The sequence below is a fragment of the Ochotona curzoniae genome, unplaced genomic scaffold (assembly GCF_017591425.1).
Source record: "Ochotona curzoniae isolate NIBS_2020 unplaced genomic scaffold, NIBS_Ocur_1.0 patch60, whole genome shotgun sequence".
Classification (NCBI taxonomy): Eukaryota; Metazoa; Chordata; class Mammalia; order Lagomorpha; family Ochotonidae; genus Ochotona; species Ochotona curzoniae.
This window is the reverse complement of record NW_024467040.1, coordinates 302,705-325,499: the sequence shown is the minus strand read 5'-3', so window position 1 is coordinate 325,499 and position 22,795 is coordinate 302,705. Positions and strand designations below refer to the sequence as shown.

General features: G+C 38.0%; 1 protein-coding gene across 5 annotated transcripts in view; it reads right to left on the bottom strand.

Annotated features, from left to right (window-relative positions):
• The window catches only part of LOC121168137 (titin), a 262,883-nt gene that overhangs the window by 150,146 nt on the left and 89,942 nt on the right, over positions 1-22,795 (bottom strand). For 2 of the 5 annotated variants that reach the window (XM_040997939.1, XM_040997940.1), the window contains 34 exons: positions 22,435-22,722; positions 21,695-21,985; positions 20,316-20,603; positions 19,743-19,835; positions 19,360-19,645; positions 18,395-18,578; positions 18,072-18,161; positions 17,711-17,978; positions 17,349-17,609; positions 15,320-15,529; positions 15,048-15,125; positions 14,914-14,940; positions 14,630-14,689; positions 14,072-14,155; positions 12,489-12,560; positions 11,233-11,277; positions 9,974-10,375; positions 9,333-9,392; positions 8,886-8,963; positions 8,660-8,737; positions 7,988-8,074; positions 7,690-7,770; positions 6,446-6,529; positions 5,986-6,072; positions 4,487-4,570; positions 4,187-4,267; positions 3,971-4,051; positions 3,722-3,805; positions 3,350-3,458; positions 2,812-2,924; positions 974-1,054; positions 720-797; positions 429-512; positions 178-261 (listed from right to left, as the gene is read on the bottom strand). The exons of the other annotated variants lie outside the window; for them this stretch is intronic. In XM_040997939.1, coding sequence (XP_040853873.1) covers positions 178-261; positions 429-512; positions 720-797; positions 974-1,054; positions 2,812-2,924; positions 3,350-3,458; positions 3,722-3,805; positions 3,971-4,051; positions 4,187-4,267; positions 4,487-4,570; positions 5,986-6,072; positions 6,446-6,529; positions 7,690-7,770; positions 7,988-8,074; positions 8,660-8,737; positions 8,886-8,963; positions 9,333-9,392; positions 9,974-10,375; positions 11,233-11,277; positions 12,489-12,560; positions 14,072-14,155; positions 14,630-14,689; positions 14,914-14,940; positions 15,048-15,125; positions 15,320-15,529; positions 17,349-17,609; positions 17,711-17,978; positions 18,072-18,161; positions 18,395-18,578; positions 19,360-19,645; positions 19,743-19,835; positions 20,316-20,603; positions 21,695-21,985; positions 22,435-22,722 — 4,461 coding nt within the window. The remainder of the gene's footprint in view (positions 1-177; positions 262-428; positions 513-719; positions 798-973; positions 1,055-2,811; positions 2,925-3,349; positions 3,459-3,721; positions 3,806-3,970; positions 4,052-4,186; positions 4,268-4,486; positions 4,571-5,985; positions 6,073-6,445; positions 6,530-7,689; positions 7,771-7,987; positions 8,075-8,659; positions 8,738-8,885; positions 8,964-9,332; positions 9,393-9,973; positions 10,376-11,232; positions 11,278-12,488; positions 12,561-14,071; positions 14,156-14,629; positions 14,690-14,913; positions 14,941-15,047; positions 15,126-15,319; positions 15,530-17,348; positions 17,610-17,710; positions 17,979-18,071; positions 18,162-18,394; positions 18,579-19,359; positions 19,646-19,742; positions 19,836-20,315; positions 20,604-21,694; positions 21,986-22,434; positions 22,723-22,795) is intronic. 5 annotated transcript variants of the gene reach the window in all.

Below are 22,795 nucleotides of genomic sequence, written 5' to 3'. Positions count from 1 at the left end.
GCTAAACATCACAACAAGTAATTTTAACTCCACCCAAAGACAAGGTGCTACTACACCAGTGCCACCGACATACACCAACAGCCTACATCCAGAAAGTGAGACCCATAGGACAGCAGCAAGAGAAACAAAAAGACAAGACAAATGTCTACAGGCTTTGGGCTGCAGGATTCTGTTTACCTTTGACTGAAGGAGGTTCTTCTTTCTTAACCACTTTGGGGGGAACCTTTTTCTCTGGAACTGGTTTCTTTGGCTCTTCTGGCACTTAAAAGATAGCAGGTAACACAGTCAAACATATGATAGGAAAACACTAAAGATATGATGGGTAAACACACATTTGCTTATTGCAGTTATCAACATCCAAAGAAGACACTGACTTAAGAAGAAAGGAAAGAGAAGCATTTTCAAGAACAAAGTAAAATCCAATATACCTTTCAGTGGAGGCACCGTCTCCTTTTTAGGAGTCACAGCCGGGACTTTCTTTTCTGGCACAATTTTCTTAGGTGGCTCAGGGACTTTAGAAAGATGAAGTTTAACAATATTAATTTTCATTACATAAGAAGTGACAGAGAATTCTGAGAAGATCACACATAGACGCAAAGACTAAGCTCAGATGGGGGAAAAATGCTCTGTGGGTGTGCTGAGAACTTAGTGGTCTCAGCGAAAGGCATTGTTTCAGTTACTAGAGCAAACGGCATCCGTTTCTTGGAGAGAAAGTGTACCTTCAGCTGGTGGAGGCTCCTCAGTTTTAGCAGGAACTTTTGGTTTCGGGACAATTTTCTTCTCACGCTTCTCAGGCACTTGAAAAGATGATAAAATATGCTTTGGAAATGACCTGACTTCTTTTTAAAATAAAAATATAAGGGGTCTTTTTTTTTTAACTAGACATAACATTTATTAACATTTGCATTACAGGTACTAAATTATACGAGAACGTAAAGGAGGGACAAATCAACAGAGAGAGAAAGCAGAATACCTTCGGCTGGTTCAGCTTCCACTCGCTTAGAAATAAAGTGCAGCTTTTCTTCCACAACATATTCCTCAGGCTCCTCCATCACTTTAAAGACATCAATTTTAAAGAAAACAAATTGTAGTGGTGTTCATACTTAATTCTAGTCTTAGTTTGTCACTTCAACAAGGGATTAAAATGCCACAAGTTTAACACTTGGCAAATCCCTGGTAGTCTTCATTCAAAATACCCGAAGAGTATAAGAGGTTTTATTAATTTAACTTTCAAGTGTATTATAAAGTGCATATAAGGACAATTATATTCACAGGAATAGCAGGAAAATTACAGAAGCCCAACCACTAAGAATACAAGAATCTGAAGACAAGTTGAAAAATAACAGAACACTTCAGACTCAAAAGCTCTGGGGCAGAAACATACACATGAAGATATAAAAGAGAAATGCAAGATGACTCATGTTCTTCCCGCCCCTTCCCCTCCCCTGCTTAGTGGGTAGGTAGGGTAGAAGAGGTTGAAGACTTCATGTGATTTTTGAGCCTACAGAATAGAAAGCTTAAAACACACCTGGCTCTTGACACTGAAAGCAAAGTTAACATGCCACCCATCTTTATGGCTTTTTGAAAACATCAGAATACCAAAGAAGGTCTTTCCTTTCAGTTTGACATGAATTTTTACTGCCCCCAAATCAATGATCAGAGCCAGGGGGTGAGACCATTTCCAATCATTTTTAGAAGGGGTGGAGTTGTTGAGCTCCTCAGATTCTTGACATAAGCCCAACACCAGGGTCTCTTGCAGGAGGAACTGAGAGCTGGCAGAATTTTTTTTATGGGCTCCTATCCTGACTCTACACCAAACCCTTCCATTAAGAATGTGTCATTAGAACTTTTAGTCATTAGAACGTTTCTTCTAAGTGGAGAGGGAGAGTCTGAGGAGCCAGATTCATTAGCCAGAGGTGTACTTGAGGGTGTCCAAAGGTACCATAATTCTACTTGTCCTTTCATTGAGAGAGGAGAGTTAATTTGTGAAGGGACTTACTGATTTCAAAGCAGAGCTACTTTAGAACTTTATTGCTTTAGTTAGAACGTTGAATTTTAGCAGGAAACCTAGTGATGCCTTAATTAACGCAATATTTAAGAAACAACAGAAATTGAATTGTGGGCATGGGGGCATCTGAATGCAAGTCAAGCTGACGACAGTTTTACATAACTGTTTTCTCCATGTATGAAATACAGAAAGGCCTCAAGTGTTCAGTGATTCACACACACAAAGATGACTCTGCTTTTGGCAATTAAATGAGGTAGTAAACGCTCTTGCTCATTTTAAAACTCTAGGGACATGTTAGTGATTTGTGTCATCAATATAAAATGGGTCGTGGTTCCCATCTTCTTAAGTGGAAAGAACAGAGCAGGATGGAACAAAAAACAACAAATAATATTGCACACAGTAAGGGTAATAATTTTTTTGTTTCATGGCTATATATGTGTGTACAGGAATATAATATGTAATATATTTCTGTCTGTAGAATGTGCTAAAAAAGAGAAACAGTGTTAAGACATTAGATGCTAAGGTAAATTACAAACAAACCATGCTGAACTGAAGTTCTATCTAAAGAATGGATGTAGAGGACATATGTGAAAATGTGAGGTAAGAAGGAGAGGAAATAAATTGGATGTATACTCTAATCATGTGTCATGTTTCTCAACTTTGTGTTTTGAAGGAAAGGCAGATCCAATGAGGCTAGGAGGAGTTTCCTCAGAAACAGAGTTTCTCATCAGCCTGCTAAACTATCTGTGAAAGAAAACTTCATCAAGACACCAGCTCAAGGCTATCTAGTTTGCATTGTTTACCTTCGTATTCTGTAATCTCCACTCCCTCTTCCTCCTCCTCCTCTCTTTCCTCTTCTCTATAAACGGAAACAGACACTCTTTCCTCCTCTTCTGAATAACTCCATTCTGCCTCTGTGAATAGTTTAAAAGATGAGATTTAATGGAAATTCAGCCTGCAGAAATACTCCTCGTTGTGTGGAAGATGGTTCTTCTATCTGCTTAAGGCATCACTGCATCAGCCTCCTTAGTTCCAGAAGGAAACAGCTGGTTTCAGATAAGGGGATAGCATTGCCCAAGACTGAGCAGATTTTCAAATATATCCAAGTGTGGCACTCGCAAAAGTACCACATTCCCAGCAGCCCATTCACTTTTTTTGAATAGTTCAAGACCACCGTAGGCACAAGAGACACCCTCGGAAATGCCCAACAGGTTGACACAATCTACTAAAAACAGAACAGAAACAACGAACAAGGATAAGTTCTAGGCTAAACTGTCACATCTAGAAAGAAGACAAAACTTTGAGGAAACACACGCAGACTCCTTTTTCTTCTCTTCTGATTCTGTACCTTCATGCCGCATGACTTCCACTCTCTGTGACACTGCGACAGCTTGCTTTTCTTCGGCCATGAATCTTTTTTCTTCGATGACAGCTTTCTTAGAAACTTCCGCTTTAAGAAAGCATTAAAAGTTGAAGTTTTAAAAATCAAGATTTTTTTTTTTTTACAGTGCTCTCTTTTTAGGATCTAGAAAAGATTTGCACATGGCAGCACTTTCGCAAAGCATGATGGGAAAACAAGTAACAGTTCACAGGTGTAATTTACACAAAGCTGTACCAGAAGCAAGACAAAGGGTGAGGGCAAGAAAAGAACAGACCAAATAGGGAAGAATTGAGATGCTAAGAGGCTTGAGAGAGGCCGGAGACAAATCCTACCTCGGGGAGGAGGAGGTTTCTTAGCGACAGGAACGGGTACTGGGACTTTCTCCTCAGGCACAGGTTTCTTGGGCACAGCAGGCACTTTAGAAACAGTAGGCACTTTTAGGACTTGACTGTTACCTCCCTGGAGCCCAGCACAACACACATACATGCACCAACTATGTGCTGATACCATGAAAGTCAGTAATTTGCCTGGGAACCTAATTGTACACGAAGAGGGCTCCCCAAAAGATAGCAACACAATACCTTTTGGTGGTGGAGCTTCTTCCTCTTTCTGAGGAACAGGTCTTCTTTGTTCAGGAACTCTCTTCTTTGGTATTTCTGGCACTTAAAGGATAGTATTGGATTTTAACATGAAGGAAAACAAGTAATCAACACAGAACAGGTAGGTCCAATCACAAGGACATGGGTTACAGCAGCTGGGAGGGGAGGAAGTTATTTCAGGGTAATGGGATTAAGTACCTGCTGGAGGTGGCGATTCTTCTCTTTCTGTAACAACTGTTATTTTTTCTTCTGTGACAACTCTCTTCTGTACTTCAGAAACTTGAAAAGACATTTTCAGAATTGACTTTGTTTGCCCAAAGCAACTAAAACACTTATTTTCTAAGATTGCAAACATGTAGACGGACATTTTGGTTAAATGGGCACTCACCATAAAACATTTATTTTGCACAAAATTAATTCAATTAATGGATACCTCAACACACACTCTTCTACACTAAGACAAAAAACATGGCTACTTGACGAAGCAAGACACTGTACCTTTAGTTGGGGGAGCTTCCTGCTTCTTTGCAGTTGGAACAGGAATCTTTTCTTCAGGCACTGGCTTCTTTGGCACTTCTGGAACTTAAAGTTTTTAAAACAGAAAGTGAGTCCCGACAGAAATTGCTTTGATAAAGGACATAGGCACACATGTAACTCTTCATGTAGTTCACGAGTGCTGTCATATACAACATACACAGTAGCAGCGTGATACAGAAAATGAAGCCAGCTATGATGTTATAAAGGTTTTGATGTGATACATGTACCACTGTTTTGCAGGCATCTGGATAGTTAAAACTGAGCTACAAAACAGAAAAAGATACACAGAATTCATCCCTTACCTATTGGCACAATTTTGCTATTAGTTATGTATACATGCAGTGTGTTATATAAATGAGAGATGTCTCTGTGACTCCTTCAGGAGGTACCAAGTCACTCTGGGACTACTGGTTTTACTAATATGACTTTTGTGCTTGATGGCCAAATAATCAAAAATTATTTTTTAAAGGGAGCTTTGGCTTTATTCTTATTATCTTCACATTTAGTGGTCAAGTACTCAAAACTTGTTTTCTATATCATTTGAAATAAAAAAAAAAAAAGAACCAAAATAATACAAGAGCCAAGAGTTTAAAAGAGAAATAGATTTGATTCTGGAAGAAACAGAAACACTGGACAAACAGACAAAACAAAACACTATAAATATGGCTAGCTTCAGTGACTATTTTCTACTCAACAGAATGAGATTGAATTCCTGCTGTCTCTCTCTTCCTAGGAGACCAGATGTGTGCAGCTGTGGCTTCACCGCTTCAATCAAGTGTCTTTCAACACCACTCCCTTCACCACTCACGCAGAACTGAAACCCCAAAGGGAATAGCAGTAGGCCACAGCACACATTTGAATGCCAACACACCTATATAAAAAAGTCACTTCACTTCAGCAGCTGAGTAGCTGTTTGCCACATTTACGGAAAACACTAGAGCTGTGTCTCAAAAAGAGGGTGAAAGCAAAGGCTACAGCCCTGTTTTCTGTCACCAGCGATGACTATGCCTGGCCGTCACTTGCAAGACCATGTATACCTGCATGCTGCTAACACTCTGTGTTGCCAGTCGCTCTGGCTGCCTCTGTCCATCTCCATGTCTGCATGGCTCACAAGTTTTTATTAAGAAAAAGTCATCCATGAGAAATTAGAGTCATTTTTCCCCTTGGAGCCACGACTACAGAAGATGAATTTCACAAATATTGAGTGGGAAGATATAAAAAATTTAAAGTAGTAGTTTGACATGGTTATTTTAATAATGTTTCTGGTGGTACCTTGGGAATATTCAGGATTGTAAATATTACATGTTAGAAACACAGCCCCAAAGCTGAGGAGCTTGAGAAACACAAGGAGAATTTGTAAGAGTCAGGATAAAAAGGGAGCATAGCCCACAGGAAGACCACGTAAAGCAAGCAGCAGGCATTCCAGGCAAAGGTTCTCCCCAGCACCATGTCTGGAGTACCTTTTGGGGGAGCAGCAGGTTCCTTCTTCTTGGGTACAGGAACTGGCTTTTTCTCCTCTGGCACTGGTTTCTTGGGAGCTTCAGGAACTTTAAAGATAGGTTGAACAGGTTGAACAATCTAGTCTACTTTGAAGACACTTAAAGAGCACACTAAAGTTTGAATTCTCAGTAGAGTCTAAGAATTCAGAAGTAAATCAGTGTGCTTTACTTGTCATAACAAATACGAACTACATCAACACCATAAAGACATTACATATGTTAACATGAAACAAAGACCCACTTAGGATGGCCTAGGACCTTGCAATGAGGCTGATGCTTGTACAATATATTGCCACAAATGGATGAAATCAACACACACAGACAGTGTCACTATTTTCTTTGACAGTGTCACTATTGTGTGAAAGCAGATGTACAGCAAAGAAGACAAATATTATGATTTTTTTTAAAAAAAATATTCTACCTTTGGCTGCCGGGGGCTCCACCTTTTTAGAAATGGGAACGAGGGTCACTTCTTCTGGAACTGGTTTCCTAGGTGGCTCAGGGACTTTAAAAGAAATGTGTCATATTTGAGAAACTGTATATTTTAAACAGAACATTCATTGTTGCAACATTTGGAACTAAAAAATTGATATTCTACTTCATCCCAATTGAAGCCAGAAAATCATTTGGAAATGTGATTGTATCCCTTTTGGATTATGAGCCTCCACTTTTTTGGGAGTGGGTGGGAACATCCATTCCTCAGTGGCAATACTGCCTTTTCCATAAAAACCATTTTCTTTTTTTAAAGAACAGTAACTTTGAAGATAATGCTTTAGCAACTTAACTTGTACACAGTAGTTGCATGAAGACAACCACATTAGATAATCTGAAATTTCTAATGTATTGGCTGAAGTTGTAGACAGAGCCTTGATCTGTGGCTTGTTGGAAATATTTCCAGTATGACACCTCACACAAAGCTTATGATTTCAGACTGGGGAAGGAATTTCCTGTAGCACAAAATTATGTGCCAGTTCCACCAGGTAACAAGTCAGAGGAAACAAACTCAGAAACAAAACTAATAGAAAAATACAGTAAAGTGGGAAGAAATGTTGAATATTTACTAGTGATTAAAATGTGATTTATTTAGTTCTACATTGACATAATTTAATTGCTAGTAATTGTGGTGTCAAATGAATGGCTGGAATTGCAAGATTTAGAACTAAAACACAGGTACTGTGCTTCATTCCAATTGAAGCCAGAAAATCATTTAAAAATGTGACTGTTTCCACGTTTGATGGAGGTGCTTCCACTTCCTTGGGAATGGTTGGGAGCACCTATTCTTCGGTGGGATTTATTTAATTCTAAAATGACGTAATTTAATTGGTAGTAATTGTGGCTGGAACCTGGCTGGAAAGATTCCTGAAAATGAAAGCACAGGCTCTAATGAGCTGGTCTGAGCTGACCCCGGGACATGGGGCAGTATTTCCAGATGCTGGGTCCTGGGGCCGCGAACTCCTTGAATCAGAGACTAACTCCTCTAGAACCTCTCTTTCTCTCGCCTGTGGACTCCTGATGGTCTCTTCACCACCTGCTTATGTCCCTTGTAAATGGCGGCTCTAGGTCTGCTACGTGACATATCATATACTATGCTATTTTACTATTTGCCTCATCTGCGACCTACACCAATTTTTGAAAGATTGTAAATTTAGAATGTGTCACTAATACCTTTAGGTGGTGGCTCAGTCTTTTTGGAAACAGCAACATGAATTTTCTCTTCAGTGACAGTTTTCTTTTGTACCTCGGGAACTTTAAAAAATGTACAATTACTGCTGTAGCACAGTGCAAGATAATTTCCAATCAACACAAAAATGAAAATTAAAACAGACACATGTGAAATGATAAAGATGAACAGAATTACAAGCAGACAGAAATGACCACATGACCACAGATTGTAAAGCAACAAGAGAGATAAAAATCCCACAAAATCCCTTCCAGGTGATCCCCAGTTCAAATTGCCTTATACCTGTGACTGACACTTCCTCCTCTGTGTGAGAAGCAAAAAACATCTTTTCCTCTGAAATAACCATCTTCTTTGTATGCACAGCTGGCACTTCAAAGAGAGTATTTCACATTAGCGTTTTATTTTTCTATGATAAGACATTAGATCAAATACATGGATTGTACACTACTTAAATCTTTAAGCACACACTGAATGGGTTAATATGACAGCCTGATAACACATTTTAGTTTGCCAACAACATAAATCCCGTTTTGAACAGTGGAGACAAACAGCCCATGAAGCCTTCATCAAACACCACTAAATGAAAATCAAATAGACACAACTTCTTCACGCACACTGCGGTGCTCTGCCGAATCTGTTAGAATCTATCCGTGTAAACGAGAGGATGGAAATGCCACGTGTAACCGAATGCATTGCATAGTAAAGTTAGAAGGCTGCCAATTAAACACAAAGCCTCCCTTAAAAATGTGAAATTTTAAAGCAAAAATAGAAACCAAGATGTTATTATTCATTCAAGTTATACAAGTATGCAGTTCCCTCTAAGATCTTATTACATAAAACTGAGCTTGTTCTGGTGGTGGTTTTGGAATTTTTTTTTTTTTTCGCAAAATATGTGCACATTTTCAGAGACATCAATCAAGCAGTCAAAGTTGTAGCTTAAAATTAGATATATACCTTTCACTTCAATAACTTCTTCCTCTACTGGAATCCGGGAAGGTTTTTGTGGCACAATCTTCTTTGAAACTTCAGGGACTTAAAAAAAATATGTACAAATATATAAAAAAAATATATCTTTTTTTTCACAAAATTTAAAAACAGTTGACTTTACAAATGTCTACCACGTGAGTGCATATCGGGAAACAGACCGCTGGCTACAGGCATTAGAGGCGTGCTATGATACCTTTGGTGACTTGGACTTTTTCTTCCTCCATTCTTCGAGTGGTCTTTTCAATTTTTTCAACTACTGGCTTCTTTGCAACTGCAAACATTTTAAAGAAATTGCAGTACTTTTAGAATTTCTAGGAAAACGCTCCCTCCTCTTTCTCTCCACACATGCACATGTATATATGCATACATATACATATAATGATTTTCAGAGAGAGACAAATTTGGGTATGTAGAAGGTTTAGTACTTAAATTATTTTGGTCATATTTATTTAAAATCTACCATAAAATCCTTTAATGTTTTATTAGATGAGTTAGACATTTTTAAGAAATCCACTGATATAATAGAACAGAGAAGAAGTTGTGCCTATTGATTTGAACTGGTGATTTATACATTTTTGCCAAACGAGACATGGTAATGACGCTCGTGCTCTGATCTGCTAATGTAATTACAGCTACATACCTTTAGGAGGTGCTACTTTCTTTTCTGGCACTTTTGCTGGAACTTTTCTTTCATGTGCTTCTTCAATTAGGAAAAAAAGGATAGGAAGAGATGCTTAGTACATTCCTAAAAGCTGTATTAGTTGCAAATAAGTCAAGATACATAAGCACACAGAATACTGCATTTTGCATCATTCTTGCTAACATAATTCCTAGTGCTGGATTTCAAAGACTGAGGTGCCAAAAAGAAGAGGGAGATAAAAACTGAACTCCTGCGTTCCAAGACAGAACCTGAAATTTAGTCTGAATAATAGAACTAAAGGATTTATTTAGCATGTAATACCAAAGCATGAACGTAACTCTGAGGAAAATTACTTCTTTAAAGATTGAGTTTCTTTTACCCCGGATACAGAAAAAAAGAAAAATATTATTAACGTGGAAATAATGGCCGAACCCAATTTCCTGTAGCCCTTGACCCTTTGTGCCCTAATCAATTATATAAAGATTACCAAAATAAAAGAATTTTTAAAAAGACTGAGTTTCTGAAGATTTCTAACCAAAAAATACGCAAATCTTCCTTTCCCCTAGTTCTAATCTACAGCTAATTGCCATGAAAATGCAACGATCTGCGGCAAAGAGGAAAGTCAGCCAGCGTAAGCATACCTTCGTACACCTCCTTTTGAACTTGGATCACTTCTGTCTCTCGGTGTTCCTCCTCCCACTCCTCCTCCCCTTCGTCATAGCCTTCCTCCCTTTCATAGTATTCCTGCCCTTCTTCAAAATCTTCCTCCCATTCCTCATAAACTTCCTTTCTAGCTTCCTCCTTGACCTCGTAGTCTTCCTCCGGCTCTTCATAGTAAGGTTCCTCAAAGGGCTCTGTGTAGGGCTCCACTTCCAGCTCGTCGTAAGGCTCGTCAAAAGACTCTATGAAAACTTTCTTTTCCTCATAGACTGCTTGCTTTTTCTCATACACAGCTTGCTTTTCTTTCTGTACTTCTTTCTTTCTGGTGATGGTTGTTATCTTGACTTCTTCAGCCTTAGATGACACGTCAATAATTTCAGGACCTAAAACAAATCAATATACAGGTGAATAAATATCAATATGTAAGTCACACATAATTGCTTCAATTCATTAGATGAAACAACACAGCCAAAAACTTCAGTATCTCAGAATTTCATTGAGGATTCGCTTCACTTTTCTTTGTATAGGATTTGAAACTTAGTTGACTATGAAAGACAGCAAAGGCTATCTTGATAGCCTTTGCTCTTGATGTGAAATTTTCCCAGTGTGAAAAAAAATGCCTGCAGTAAATACTGCTAAATGAGCACCTCACCCGTTGTTCTGTGGAAGCTTCCATTTGCAGAACTCTGTCTTTTCATGGAATATTTTCAAAACTTACAATTTTATATATATATATATATATTTAATGGTGCCTTAGTTCACATTTTCAAAGTTCCAACTATTCTTTCAAGCATATTTTACTTGTAAATCCACATTTTTTAAAGATGAAAGATAACCCATTCATCAACTTAATAAAGATAGAATTTAAATTATGCAATCAATTCAATTGTTTCCCTTTCTCTAATGGATCTGAAAAGATCTTGAAGGTCCCTATTAGTTGTATGATGCTGAATATTTATGATACACTTCAGAGAATTAGGAATGGCTTCTCCTTTTCTAGTCCCCTTGCTTGTTTCCATGTTGCTGTGCGCAGATGCAGTTTAATAAACGCATTTTTGAGTTAGCTTTCCTAGCGTAGAAGCAATGCAAAATTGCTCTCATTTCTAATAGTACCTCTTATATTGCAATTCAGATTCTACCACTGAACTATAACCTGGCAGGTGTCTATTTAAAAAATAAGAATAAATGACACAAACACAACCTAAGAACTAAAAATATTTTATAATTTCATTTCATTTACCTTTTGCTGGAATTAACTTAGTAGGCGGTGGTGGCTTGGCAATTTCTAGAGCTTTAAAAACATAAAAAAGCATGATTGTTTTTTTGCATTGTGCCTTTTTTTTTCCAGACAGAAAACTTTATTTGTGAAGGGACCAGGTAAGCAAGGAAGGGAGATGGAAGGGGAAGGCACCTCTGGAGAGAAAGCAAAGCCAGGCAGTGGGGTGCCTCTTAAAAGAGGAAGCAAGAGACATCCTATGCCTTTTTTTTTTAAAGAAAATCTATTTTTCAAAAGGTCAAGTTACACAGAGCCAGGGAGGACAGAGGGGCAGACAGAGGGAGTGCATCTGTTTCCTAATCCAGTGCATCAATGCTGTTTCCTTGCATGGCCTGTCACTACTATGATACCACACCTTCAGAGATGGTCCTTGAGTGTGTGTCATTTCCAAACATAACTTTTTAGAAATGCTAGGTGATGCCATTGGAACTGAAATGCCAACTAGTTTGATTCGAATTTAAGTTGACTTTAATTAATTTAAATGAACATGGGACATGAAAAGAACAGTGTGTCCAATTTAAGCAATGCATGTTTGACTTTTTAAAAATTATTAGCGATAAAGTTCATGAAACATCCATGCCAGTTGAGCTTCCTCTAATTTTGCAACATTTCAACAAATGTTGCAAAGAGAACGATTGGCACATGCTGTCTCCAGCTCCTGGGTTCTCCTTTTAGGAGGTCCCTGTATTGTAATATTAGCTAAGTCTGCCAAAATTATGTGCTTAAATGTAATTTACCCAACTGTCTTCATGAATACTTTCCAGGCTACATTAACCAAAGGGACTGGAATTGATCTTCCTCACAAACCATTTTTTTTCCCTGCAAATATGGATATTGGAGTAAACTAGCAAGGATCCCAAGCTGGGTTGATGAAGCATCTTGGGTTGATGCCAGCCCTTGACTCTGCTGCTATGACTAGATCAGGTGCAGCTGGAACACTAGAGTCAGGCTTAAACTTAAGTCACCACCCACGCCCTAGATGACCAGAAGACAGGAGAGAGTGGGGGAAAAAGCACACACACACAAAGCCCCAAACCGAAGTTGAGACAGGGAGAGAACTGAGTCAAGAGAAGAGGGTGAGAGTATCAAAAGGCAAGATTGCAATTTCTCTTCAAGCTCTGACCCTGCTTCTTCCACCTTTTACCTTGTGCTATTTAATGGTTTTAGTCATAAGGAAAGCACCCCGATCGTTTTCTGACTGATTTTAATGGCAGCAATACCTTCACGCGGCAGGACTTCTTCTTTGGGCTTGGCCACTTTCTTGGCATCTTTCTTCACAGCCTTTTTGGTCACTGAAAAACAAACAACAAAAAACCAAATGTCAACACAGTAACTGAAAACGTCTTCTGGTGACTCTGAGCTTGTTATTTTATTTTCTTCAGACTACATTATGTCAAGATCTCGGACTAGAATGTAAAAAAAGAAAAAAAACACCTGTTTTGGATCAGATACAATGTGATTGTGACCATATATCTTCTCTGATTTACACCTGCAAGTTTTTAGAACACAAAGAGTTGTGTCTTAAATGGAATAGGTGCACATTTTCATCTGTGTTCAATTTAGGCATGAACACTAAATGTGTTAGGAGGAAGAATAACAGGTGTCTTTGTATAAATGCACCTGTTAATAAATAGAATAGTATAAATAATATTATAAATAACACTTTTAGTAGCAAAAGGTTTATAGTGGCAGTTTACATTATGGTATATTGTGAGACCTTCCTTTGGTTGCTGCTGTGGTTACACATTCATTACCATCCTTAATTCCAATTTCTGGTATGTATTTAGGAACACAAATCATTTGAAAGTTTAAAAACAGGATTTAGTGTTTCAGGTCTTACAGTTAATATTCAATTACTCATATTGACATGAACATCCAAAGAATAAATCCATCATTAAGGTTAATGATTATATTTGACAACAGAAATATAATGGGAAACTTGTTTTTAAAATTGATTTCAGATTTTTCCCTGCTCTCACAGGTGTTTAAAATGTTTATTTAGCTTTGTTTATATATATTATGGAAATTGTTTTTTTTTAAACCAATGTTGTACCAGTAGTCACAAAGATGAATTTCTTTCTGAGGCTAGCTGAAAACAGCTCAGTCCTCTGCTGCAGCTGGAATGGGTGTTCGGGGACTCACATGTCAAGCTTCTGAAGCTTCTGCAGGAGCGGTGCGGTTATGGAAATACCCGTCTTTGACATGAACAATGTTTCTGACCATGCTGGAGGAACTCTGACAGCAACCTGTTTTTTTCTCAACTCTAGAAACTCCATCACAGCCAGTTTTAGCTGACTAGGCCAAGCAGCTTTGGGCCAATTTCTGCACTGAGATTTGAGGAGGGCAATTCTCCAGAACACTGAAGTGATTAGTGAACTTTGAATGAGGGGGACAAAAGCCATACTAAAATAGTATAAATGATATTATAAATAACGTTTTTAGTAACACAAAGTTTATAATGGTAGCTTACATTATAATTTAGGGAAAGAAAAACCTATCATTTTTAGTCAGATTACAAACTAGGGTGATTTATTTTCATAAGCTGAAGTAGAAATTTGTTCTTGGTAGGGAAAAGTAAAACATAAACTAATTTCCATCTATGATTAAACAATTCCATTTAAATAGAGTATGTTCGTGCTAACTGCAGTATTTGCTTTGTCTGATTTATTAAGCACTTCTTCCACTTTTAGTTAACTCTTGGAGAAAGTCGTTTTATTTCAAGAGGCAATTCAACGTCTTGACCACTAGAGGGCCCACGAGATGTGTAAAACAGCTTTTACCCAAGGAAGTGACATAATATTACCTTCGATACGTTTTGGTGGTGGTTTCTTTTCTTCAGGTGCTGGCAGCAAAAGAGGAATAGGAGGAATAGCTGTAGAGGGAATTTCTGAAGAAAATAAACATTATCATTAGTAACGTGCTTCAGTTTCCTATTTTGCGTGACGTGTAATGAAAATTCTTGTGCATTTATTTCAGTACATCAAAGGTACTACCAAATTCATTCATCAACAAGAGTAATTAAAAGGTAGCTTATGGCTAAAGCTAACAGCTTAATAACTAAATTAAAAAAATGTATTTGCAAGGTAAAGTCATAGAACATATGCTCCATGATTTTATTTTACTTTATTTTATTTATTTACTTCCCAAATGCCTGCAAAAGCCTCCCAGGCAGGCGGCAGGAACCCTGCTGCTGGAGCCATCACCACCTCGCCCCTCAGCATTCTAATGCGGACTGCTAATGACACGGTGAATTATTCAGCAGAGGGCACAGGGGTCCCATTCCCTGCTGTGCCTAGGGCACTGGTAACTTCCTAGTGGTGGGACATTGCCATCCCAAGCCCAGGTGCTGAGGGAGCCTTACCTTCTGGCGGTACTGCTCTGATGGGCATGGTTGGGATGGGAACTCTGGAATCTGGAATATCTGGAAAGGCACATGTAACAGTCAGCACCGAGGGACAGAGAACGCGGACACTTATTAGACAATTACCATGCATTCATAACCTCCAGCCACAGAATACACTGAAGGGCATTTCACCAAAGACAGAAATGATGTTTTTATATACTTTCTGGGCTTCTAGGATTGACAAACTTTCATGAAATGTACTGTAAGCAAGGACTGATATAAACAAAAACTTGGAAATTTACCAGGAGGCTTCATCTCAAGTTTGATTTCTGTGAAAGACAAGAAAAACAATGGAGAGAGTTTTGTAATTGGAATAGTCCGGATAGGCGACTTGCACCACAGATTGTAATTTGGGTTTACTTGGGCATCTCCTCACCTTTGGTTGTCAAGTACAGCTCCGCGGTGCTTCTCGCCTCACCTCTGGGCTCCAGTCGGGCGATGACCGAGTAGACCCCTGCGAGGAATCATTGAACCTTTGTTTTCTAATATGTTGCAAACAATACTTCTTCATTGAGATAGGTGGCTGTCTTTTCTAACATTTTTTCCCCTACTTGTAACTGTAAGGTGTAAGCACACGCGAGGGTAGGCATGCATAGAAGAGGCGAAGGCTCCCTGCCGTGTTTATTCCCCGGATGTGCGTTGCGTTACCTTCATCATCCGGGGTCACGTTGTGGATGGTCATGTAATGGCAGCGGCCATCATTGCGGAAGTTGTACTTCTGGCTCTCGGTCAGCTCTGTTGGACCTTTGTACCACGTGACGATGGCATCATCGAAGGACACCTCACACTCGAAAGTGGCCGACTGATGCTCGCTCACCACGATGTTCTGTATGCGCTTTGTGAACTGAATTGGTTCAGCTGTTTGAACATAAACAGTCCAAAGTGACCCGGCACAGAACGGAGACCTTTGCTTCGTGTTTTGTCCTCAGATAACTCAAAAAGTCTCTCCCTTTTCATCTAACCAGAAAGTAGCAGACAAAACCCAAAGGGGAGAACAATTGGCAGTGTTCTTTCTACCAATAATAAAAACAGTGATCAAATTCCTAACTGCGTTCCTACAAGATCTATGCAGGAACGTGTAAAAAAATCATAGCGGCTCCTTAGGACATTGTAAGGGAAGTTACAACCCAAAAGCCCAATTAGGAAAATTTCAAAATGTTGGTAAAGAAAAAGTAGCATTGACACACAACAGAAAACTATTCAATCTAAAAAAAGAATGAAATCTTGTCATTTATAGTGAAATGGATGTAACTTGAGGCCAAGTTGAGTGAAGTAGGTCAGACACAGAAAGATAAATATCACATGTTTCCCCCCCATAGGTGAAAGCCAAAAACTATAAAAAAAGGAACCAAAAATCCACTCAATCAGAACATTCAAAGTTGAATATTAGGAAATTGGAGGAGTGGGGGAGATGCAGTTTGGTTTTATAAATATAGAACTTTTCTGAAATAAAATATTAAGTACATAAAATGTATTTTAAAAAAATCAATAAAATATGGCAGATACATAATAGAAGATAGAAAACCATCTTAATATATTTTTTCCTCTGAAACTCTTTAAGATAATTTTTGTAGTTCAGAATCTAGAATTATTTGTCTAAAATGAATAACTTTTCTGTAAAACAGTTTAAGACTAAATATTATACACAGTCTGAATAAAACAGGAAGACTGCACCCACACATTTTAGGAGGTTTGTTTTGCGTTCTGAACCCTGCTTTTTAAGCATATATATGGAGGTATATGCAGAAGAGTGGGCTGAGATTTATCCAAAACTTTATTTAGAAATGTGGACTCCCGTGTCTGACAGCATAATAGCCACCTTAGAAATTATGGTACTCAGGTGAGCTTTTAACTGAATAACATTTTAAATAGTCCCTTATTTTGAAGAAGATCAGCACTTTTTACTGGATCCACTGACTTGAGAATCATTTAAAATGTCTGAACTTCAAAACACAGTCAGGCATTGATATGCACGGTAAAGCAGGCCAGAAAAATTGAAATGCTTATGTATCCAAGATGATAAACAATTGAGTTTCAGCAGCTGAGAATGGGCGAAACAAATGGGAATAGATGCAATTATTAGAGTCAAAATTTTTCTCAATGCAGTGTAAAGGCATTTTTCAGGAAAAAATGCATTCAGTAGAAACAATCAAAAATGAATATTACTGTTCCCAAATTCTCAGTTTTCACTTAGCTTTAGAATTTCAGAAACTTGGAATATGAGCCCCAAAGGAAACATATTTTGATAAATAGATACTAAGTGCACATTATATATTTTACTATTTTCCCCTAAAACCTCTAGATAAAGTTCGATTAGGTTCCATAAATAAAATACCAGTTCCTAGACAAGATCCTCTAGATTAACAGCCTCAAGATCTTGTCCTTTTCTAGGCTTATTTCTAATCAGAATTCTAGATGTGACAGTTACAGCAGGTGGATTTTTCTGCTGAAAGGAGCATTGAAAAGACATGTATTCGGCCTAAGAATACCATGCTTGCATGCATTTGCATTTATCCCTTGGCATTTTGCATGAATTTGGAGATGTGTGTAATCCCAGGGAGTATGTGTGCTGGGATGGCACACACTGGGATGTATTTGATGACAGTGTTGCAGGGGTCTCACACAGTCACCACTGACCTAAGCTCCTTACAGCGACTCCCTTCCTGGTCTCACCCACCTTCAATTCTGAGCTCTGCTGAGGTCTCCAGGTCTTCGTATTTACAGCTGTACTGGCCCTGGTCTTCTGCTCGGACATCTGCAATGGTCAGTTTGTGGACTTTGTGTTCCACCTCTGTTTTATGTCTGCCGTGGGGTTTCAGGAGTCTGCCATTTTTGAACCATTCTGATTTTACATTTGGCACAGAAAACTGGCATGTCATGGTGCAGGTCTGACCCTCTTTCAAGGTAACATCCTGGAGGTGTCGTTCCCAAGCAGGCTCTGTTTGTGGGATGTGATACAGACTCCAGTAAATACCACGTGCACATGTAATAACAATAATTTAATTACATGAAGGATTTTAGAAGCCTTTTCTAACTTACCAATTACAGTTAATTTGGCACTAGCAATATGTGGACCACAAACCAATCTGTAATTGCCTTGGTCTTTAAGTTGACAGTTTTTAATTCTCAGTGTATGCCGGTCACCATCGATGCTTATTTCAAATTTATCACTGGGTTCCAGTTTTTCAGTTCCTTTGTACCATGACAGTTTGATTTCTGGATAATTAATCTTAATGTCAATTTCAAAGATGGCATCATTATCTTTCAAAACTGTCTGATTTTCAATATCCTTGATCAGAGTAACAGGCTGGAGGGATACAAAATTAAAGTATATTAGTCATTCCTTTATCATTCAGAGTCAAAATTTTGCACATGTTATTTTTAGTATAATGCTTTGTACCTCTGTCTGTGTCAGTCTTTGCTGAATGAATGACACAAGCTCCTCAAATTCCTTTTCATCTTTTTCTGACTTCTCTATTTCCTCAATTTCCTGAAGGGGAAAAAAGATGAGCATTACACTTGCTATAACATTGATATCATGCCTGACTCCCTTGACTTTGTACAAGAGGATGCATCACTGTTTTCAACTACATCAAACTGCCATTCCTGTTGCTAACTGAATTATACCAAGTGATGTCTAATAAGTACGATTCTGGCATGGGGGACATGCTCCCCAGCTCACATGTGGATTTGCTTGATGATATTGTCTGCAAAGAATCATACCAGTCTGTGTGTCTCTTCTGCTTCACTTTGCTTTAGCAGTTCAAATGCTTGAAGAAGACCCCGGAAGTCAGTGATTCCATACATCCGGGCATATTTCTCATATTCCTTAGGATCAACATTTTTGAGAAGTTCCATGATATCAATTTCCTCTTCTTCCCCTGCTCCTTTCTTTAAGGCTGGTGTCCTTAACGAAATAGAAAAATAAATATTGATTTCCTGGCTTCTATTTATTTTGAAATTTCTACCATTATACAAAGATTATGAATGCCATGAAATTTTTTTTTTCTCACAGGAAAAAAGACCTCTATATGCTTTATTTAAAAAATTTTTTAACCATGCTTGCTGCAAAACAATAAAGAGGTGAGTTTGCGTTTGGACTAGATAAGAGCAAACCATTGCTACAAGTAAAGAAATGTGATTGATATTTAAGAAAGGAAAGAGTAACAAAAGAATTTCTGTGAACTTACTATCCAGAAAGCCTAATTAAAGAATTATAACAATAACAGTAATGGAAAACTTTAATGGGGGGATAAATAGCATATATTCTGGAAAATGTGTGTGTAAATTCAGTGTTGGTTAAGAATTATATTGAAATATAAGCTATGTTGAAATCATTGATAATGGAAAATGAATCATATAAAATAATCATATGAATAAGAAATCATAGGAAACTGAAGTTCCATGCTTGGATACACAGGTACTTGGGTTTCTCTATAAGGCCATTTCCTTCCACTTAAAATATTAACAGTAAGCCTCATTCTTAAAAGTTGACCATTATAATTTAGAAATTGTCATAATAAATCACTAACTTCTATCCCAAAATTGTATATTTGCCTATCTGTTTTTTGCTAAAATGTCTATTTCCTCATGTTCTTCAACAATCTTATCATTAGAGCAGGTGGCCCATCTCTTTTGCGATCCCTTTTGTGAATAATATCCATGCTCAATTTTTAGGTTAAACTTACTTTTTCAGCATTGCTCTAAGATCACCTTCAATTTTCTCTTGTTTCTTCCTTTCATCCACCTGTAGGTTAACATTACTTTCGATCTCGCCATGTTTGTTAAACGCGACACACCGGTATAACCCAGAGTCTGTTTTTGTGGTGTCTCTAATCTCCAGCTTTGCTTCATCGCCCTTTTGGTGGATTAAAATGCGGCCTCCTTGATTCAGTTGTCTCCACTTTCCTTTAGTCCATTTCACATTTGGGATTGGATCTCCTCCCACTTTGGCAATGAATGTTGCAGTGGTTTCTATGGAGTAATGTAAATATGTGAACAAACATGCTAATTTACCAAACTCAGTTCAGGTGCAGCATAGAAAAAGATGGGATTTTCATGAATTACTTACTTTCTACTACTCTGATGCTCTGAGGTTCTGAGACAAAGAAGAGTTTCCCATCTACTGCTGCCTTCTTAGCTGCCGGGACCGCAGTTGCTTTTTCTGAAAATGCATTTAGATGTTATGTTATAACCACCTTCAGCCTGCAATAAATATTCCTCTGTGTACTCTAGGATCCATTATATAAACAAAGAGGAGTTATAGAAGGATAGACGTACACAGACCCTAGAGTGGACTATTGCATATTCAATAATAATTGATAAGTATTAGTAGTATAAACTATCTTATTTCTAGATATGGCTTTATTTTTACGATTGTCTGCAAGGCTATGATCCCAAGCTATCTTATATCACATTATTATAGTATCATCTTTGGAACTGCCATAATTGTATGGCCCTAGATATACTGGAATGAGGTTCAAATGATAGGATGGTAAATTTGGGGTAATGTCAAATAATATGTTATTGAAATCACATCCAGTAAAGTTATCTAACATTTCAACTTTAATTAGGAGGACGTTATTTGCAAATGGGCAATAATTAATATTCGATGTGATCAAATATTGATTTGAGGTGTCTGTACCTTTAATTGTCACTTTTGATTTTGAAGTGTCACTCCCAGCGACATTTGAAGCTTTACACACGTAATCTCCTGAATCAGCTTTAGTCACATCCTTGAGTTCCAGCACGGCTGTCCCACTGGCAAAGCTGAAGCTGCATTTGTCTGAAGGCTTTATCTCCCGGCCAGCCTTCAACCACTGGATCCGAATTGGCTCTGAGCCTTGCACATGGCAGCTGAGCTGCACAAATTCTCCCTCATTCACTGTTACTGGGGTCAGATGCTGATCAAATACAGGTGGCTTCTTGGGCTCTGAGATTGAAATAGAATTTTCATAAGAAACATGAAAACAACAACAACAAAAATATGAAATGCTAGTGAAGAAACGAGGCAACAAGTGGCTGGCCCCTAACAGGTGGCACCAATTGTCCTATAGCAGGGGAATTATAAGCCTGGTAATGTCTTCTCTGAAGAAAGCAGTTAACATTTTTTTTCATATTTTTTTTAAAGATTAAGACTTAAAAGCAAGCCAAGATCAGATGTTTTGTTGCCTACAAATATTCTAGGGCTCTTTATATTTTAGAACTACATCTAAAATCTATCAAATGTCTGATAATTTAAATCATAGATAACTCCATGTCATTAACCAATTAATGATAATAAGTGTTAACAGTATTAATTCATTACCCATGTATTCTGAGATCACCAAACTAAATATTAGAGTTGGTAACAAGCTTCAAGCGCTCCTATAAAGTCAGTTTGTGAGGTGATTTTGCTACATCTGTATTGCAATTATCTGGATTAAGCTATTATGGCCAGAGGATCAGATAAAGATTTCTTTAAATTCAGCCTATTTTCTTGCTTCCAACTCTACATATTTAAATGTATCTTCTATAATGATGTGCCAATATACTGTGTTTTTCCATTATTTTTTTTTAGTTTTTTGGCTGTTTTGTCTGGGATTAATATTCATGAATCAAAACCTTTGGGTAGTATATGCTAAATAGTAATCCCTTAAAAATACATTTAAAAAGAAAACATTTCAGAGTGTTTTATCACTCCTAATAATCAAAACCAGCATCATATTCAGTAGAGAACAAATTTATATTTCAAATAAAATTTGATTCATGAAAATAAATATCAGTTGTGCATATATTTCTAAGTCTGTATAGACTCCTAATTTCCTGAAAGAATTTTGGGATATGATTTAGCAAGGTAAGATTTGATCCTATTTACCAAATAATGTTTACTTGGGGGGTACATAATTATAGATAACATAGTCTTAGAAAACCTGCATGGAGTGACAGCAGTACCATTACATGTCCATTTTTATCTATTATGAGGAACTTGATCAAGAGGTAGCCAAGAACAGCAGTGGGCTGGAGGCTGCGCGGCTTGCTAACCTTTGATGACGATGGCGGAGGTGCACAGAGCAGAACCTGCGTCGTTGGACACTTTACACGTGTACAGACCAGCGTCGGCCATGCCTGCCTTCTTGACTTGCAGCAGCAGAGCGTTGTTCTTGAATGTTATTTCACAGTTAGATGTTGGGTGTATCTCGACGTTATTTTTATACCAAGCCACAGTTATAGGCTGGGAACCAGCAACACGTCCCTCCAGTTTGAAAGGATTCCCTTCTGTTTCTTCTACAGTCTCTGAGAGCTTCTTGGTGAAACTTGGTGGAACTAGTCGCTCTGGAAGAAATGACAAGGATCAGTGAAATGGAATCCAGAAGTGAGTTATTAAGTTTTCAAGATGAAGTTGTAGCGTTAGCTAAGGATCAGGGTGGCCAATAAAATACAGGATCAGAGTGCTATTTTAAATATTTTAGACTCCTTCTACAAACTATTCTAGACTCTTCTCATATTTATGATATGATTGATAACACTCACTTTTGGTCACTGACAGAATTAGAATTTGTAAAAAAGAAGTATTGGTCTTACATTGACATGAATATATAAGCTTTTAGATACATCTGTAAAAAGTATTTCATTTTTTTCCTAGAAAGACTTTCTTCCTCTTAGGCTTGTTCATATTTTGCCTTAAATGTCCTAAATTTGATTCATCACAAGAAAAATGGAATCCTTATGATGGACTACCAAATGACTATGCTTTGTTGGACCACATCCAAAGCAAATGATACCTCTTATATTCAGCTGAGCAGTGCAGGAGTCTTTGCCCACTTCATTCACGGCATGGCAGCTGTACTGTCCAGAATCTCCTTTGTCTACTTTGAGGATCGTCAGATGGGCACTGTTTTCCAGATAGCTAATCTGGTAGTTGCCACCACTCCGTATCTCTTTCTTGTCTTTGGCCCAGCTGACCTTGATCGGCTGTGTTCCAGTGACATGGCATTCAAAGTCAGCACTTTCTCCCACCACGGCATCCACTGGGGCCAGCGGGATATCAAAGAAGGGTGGGTTCTTTCCCTCTGAGAGCAGAGCAAAAGAGACACACTCTCAGGTTTCAGATCCAGAACACTTCAGCTTACAGAAATCATGTTT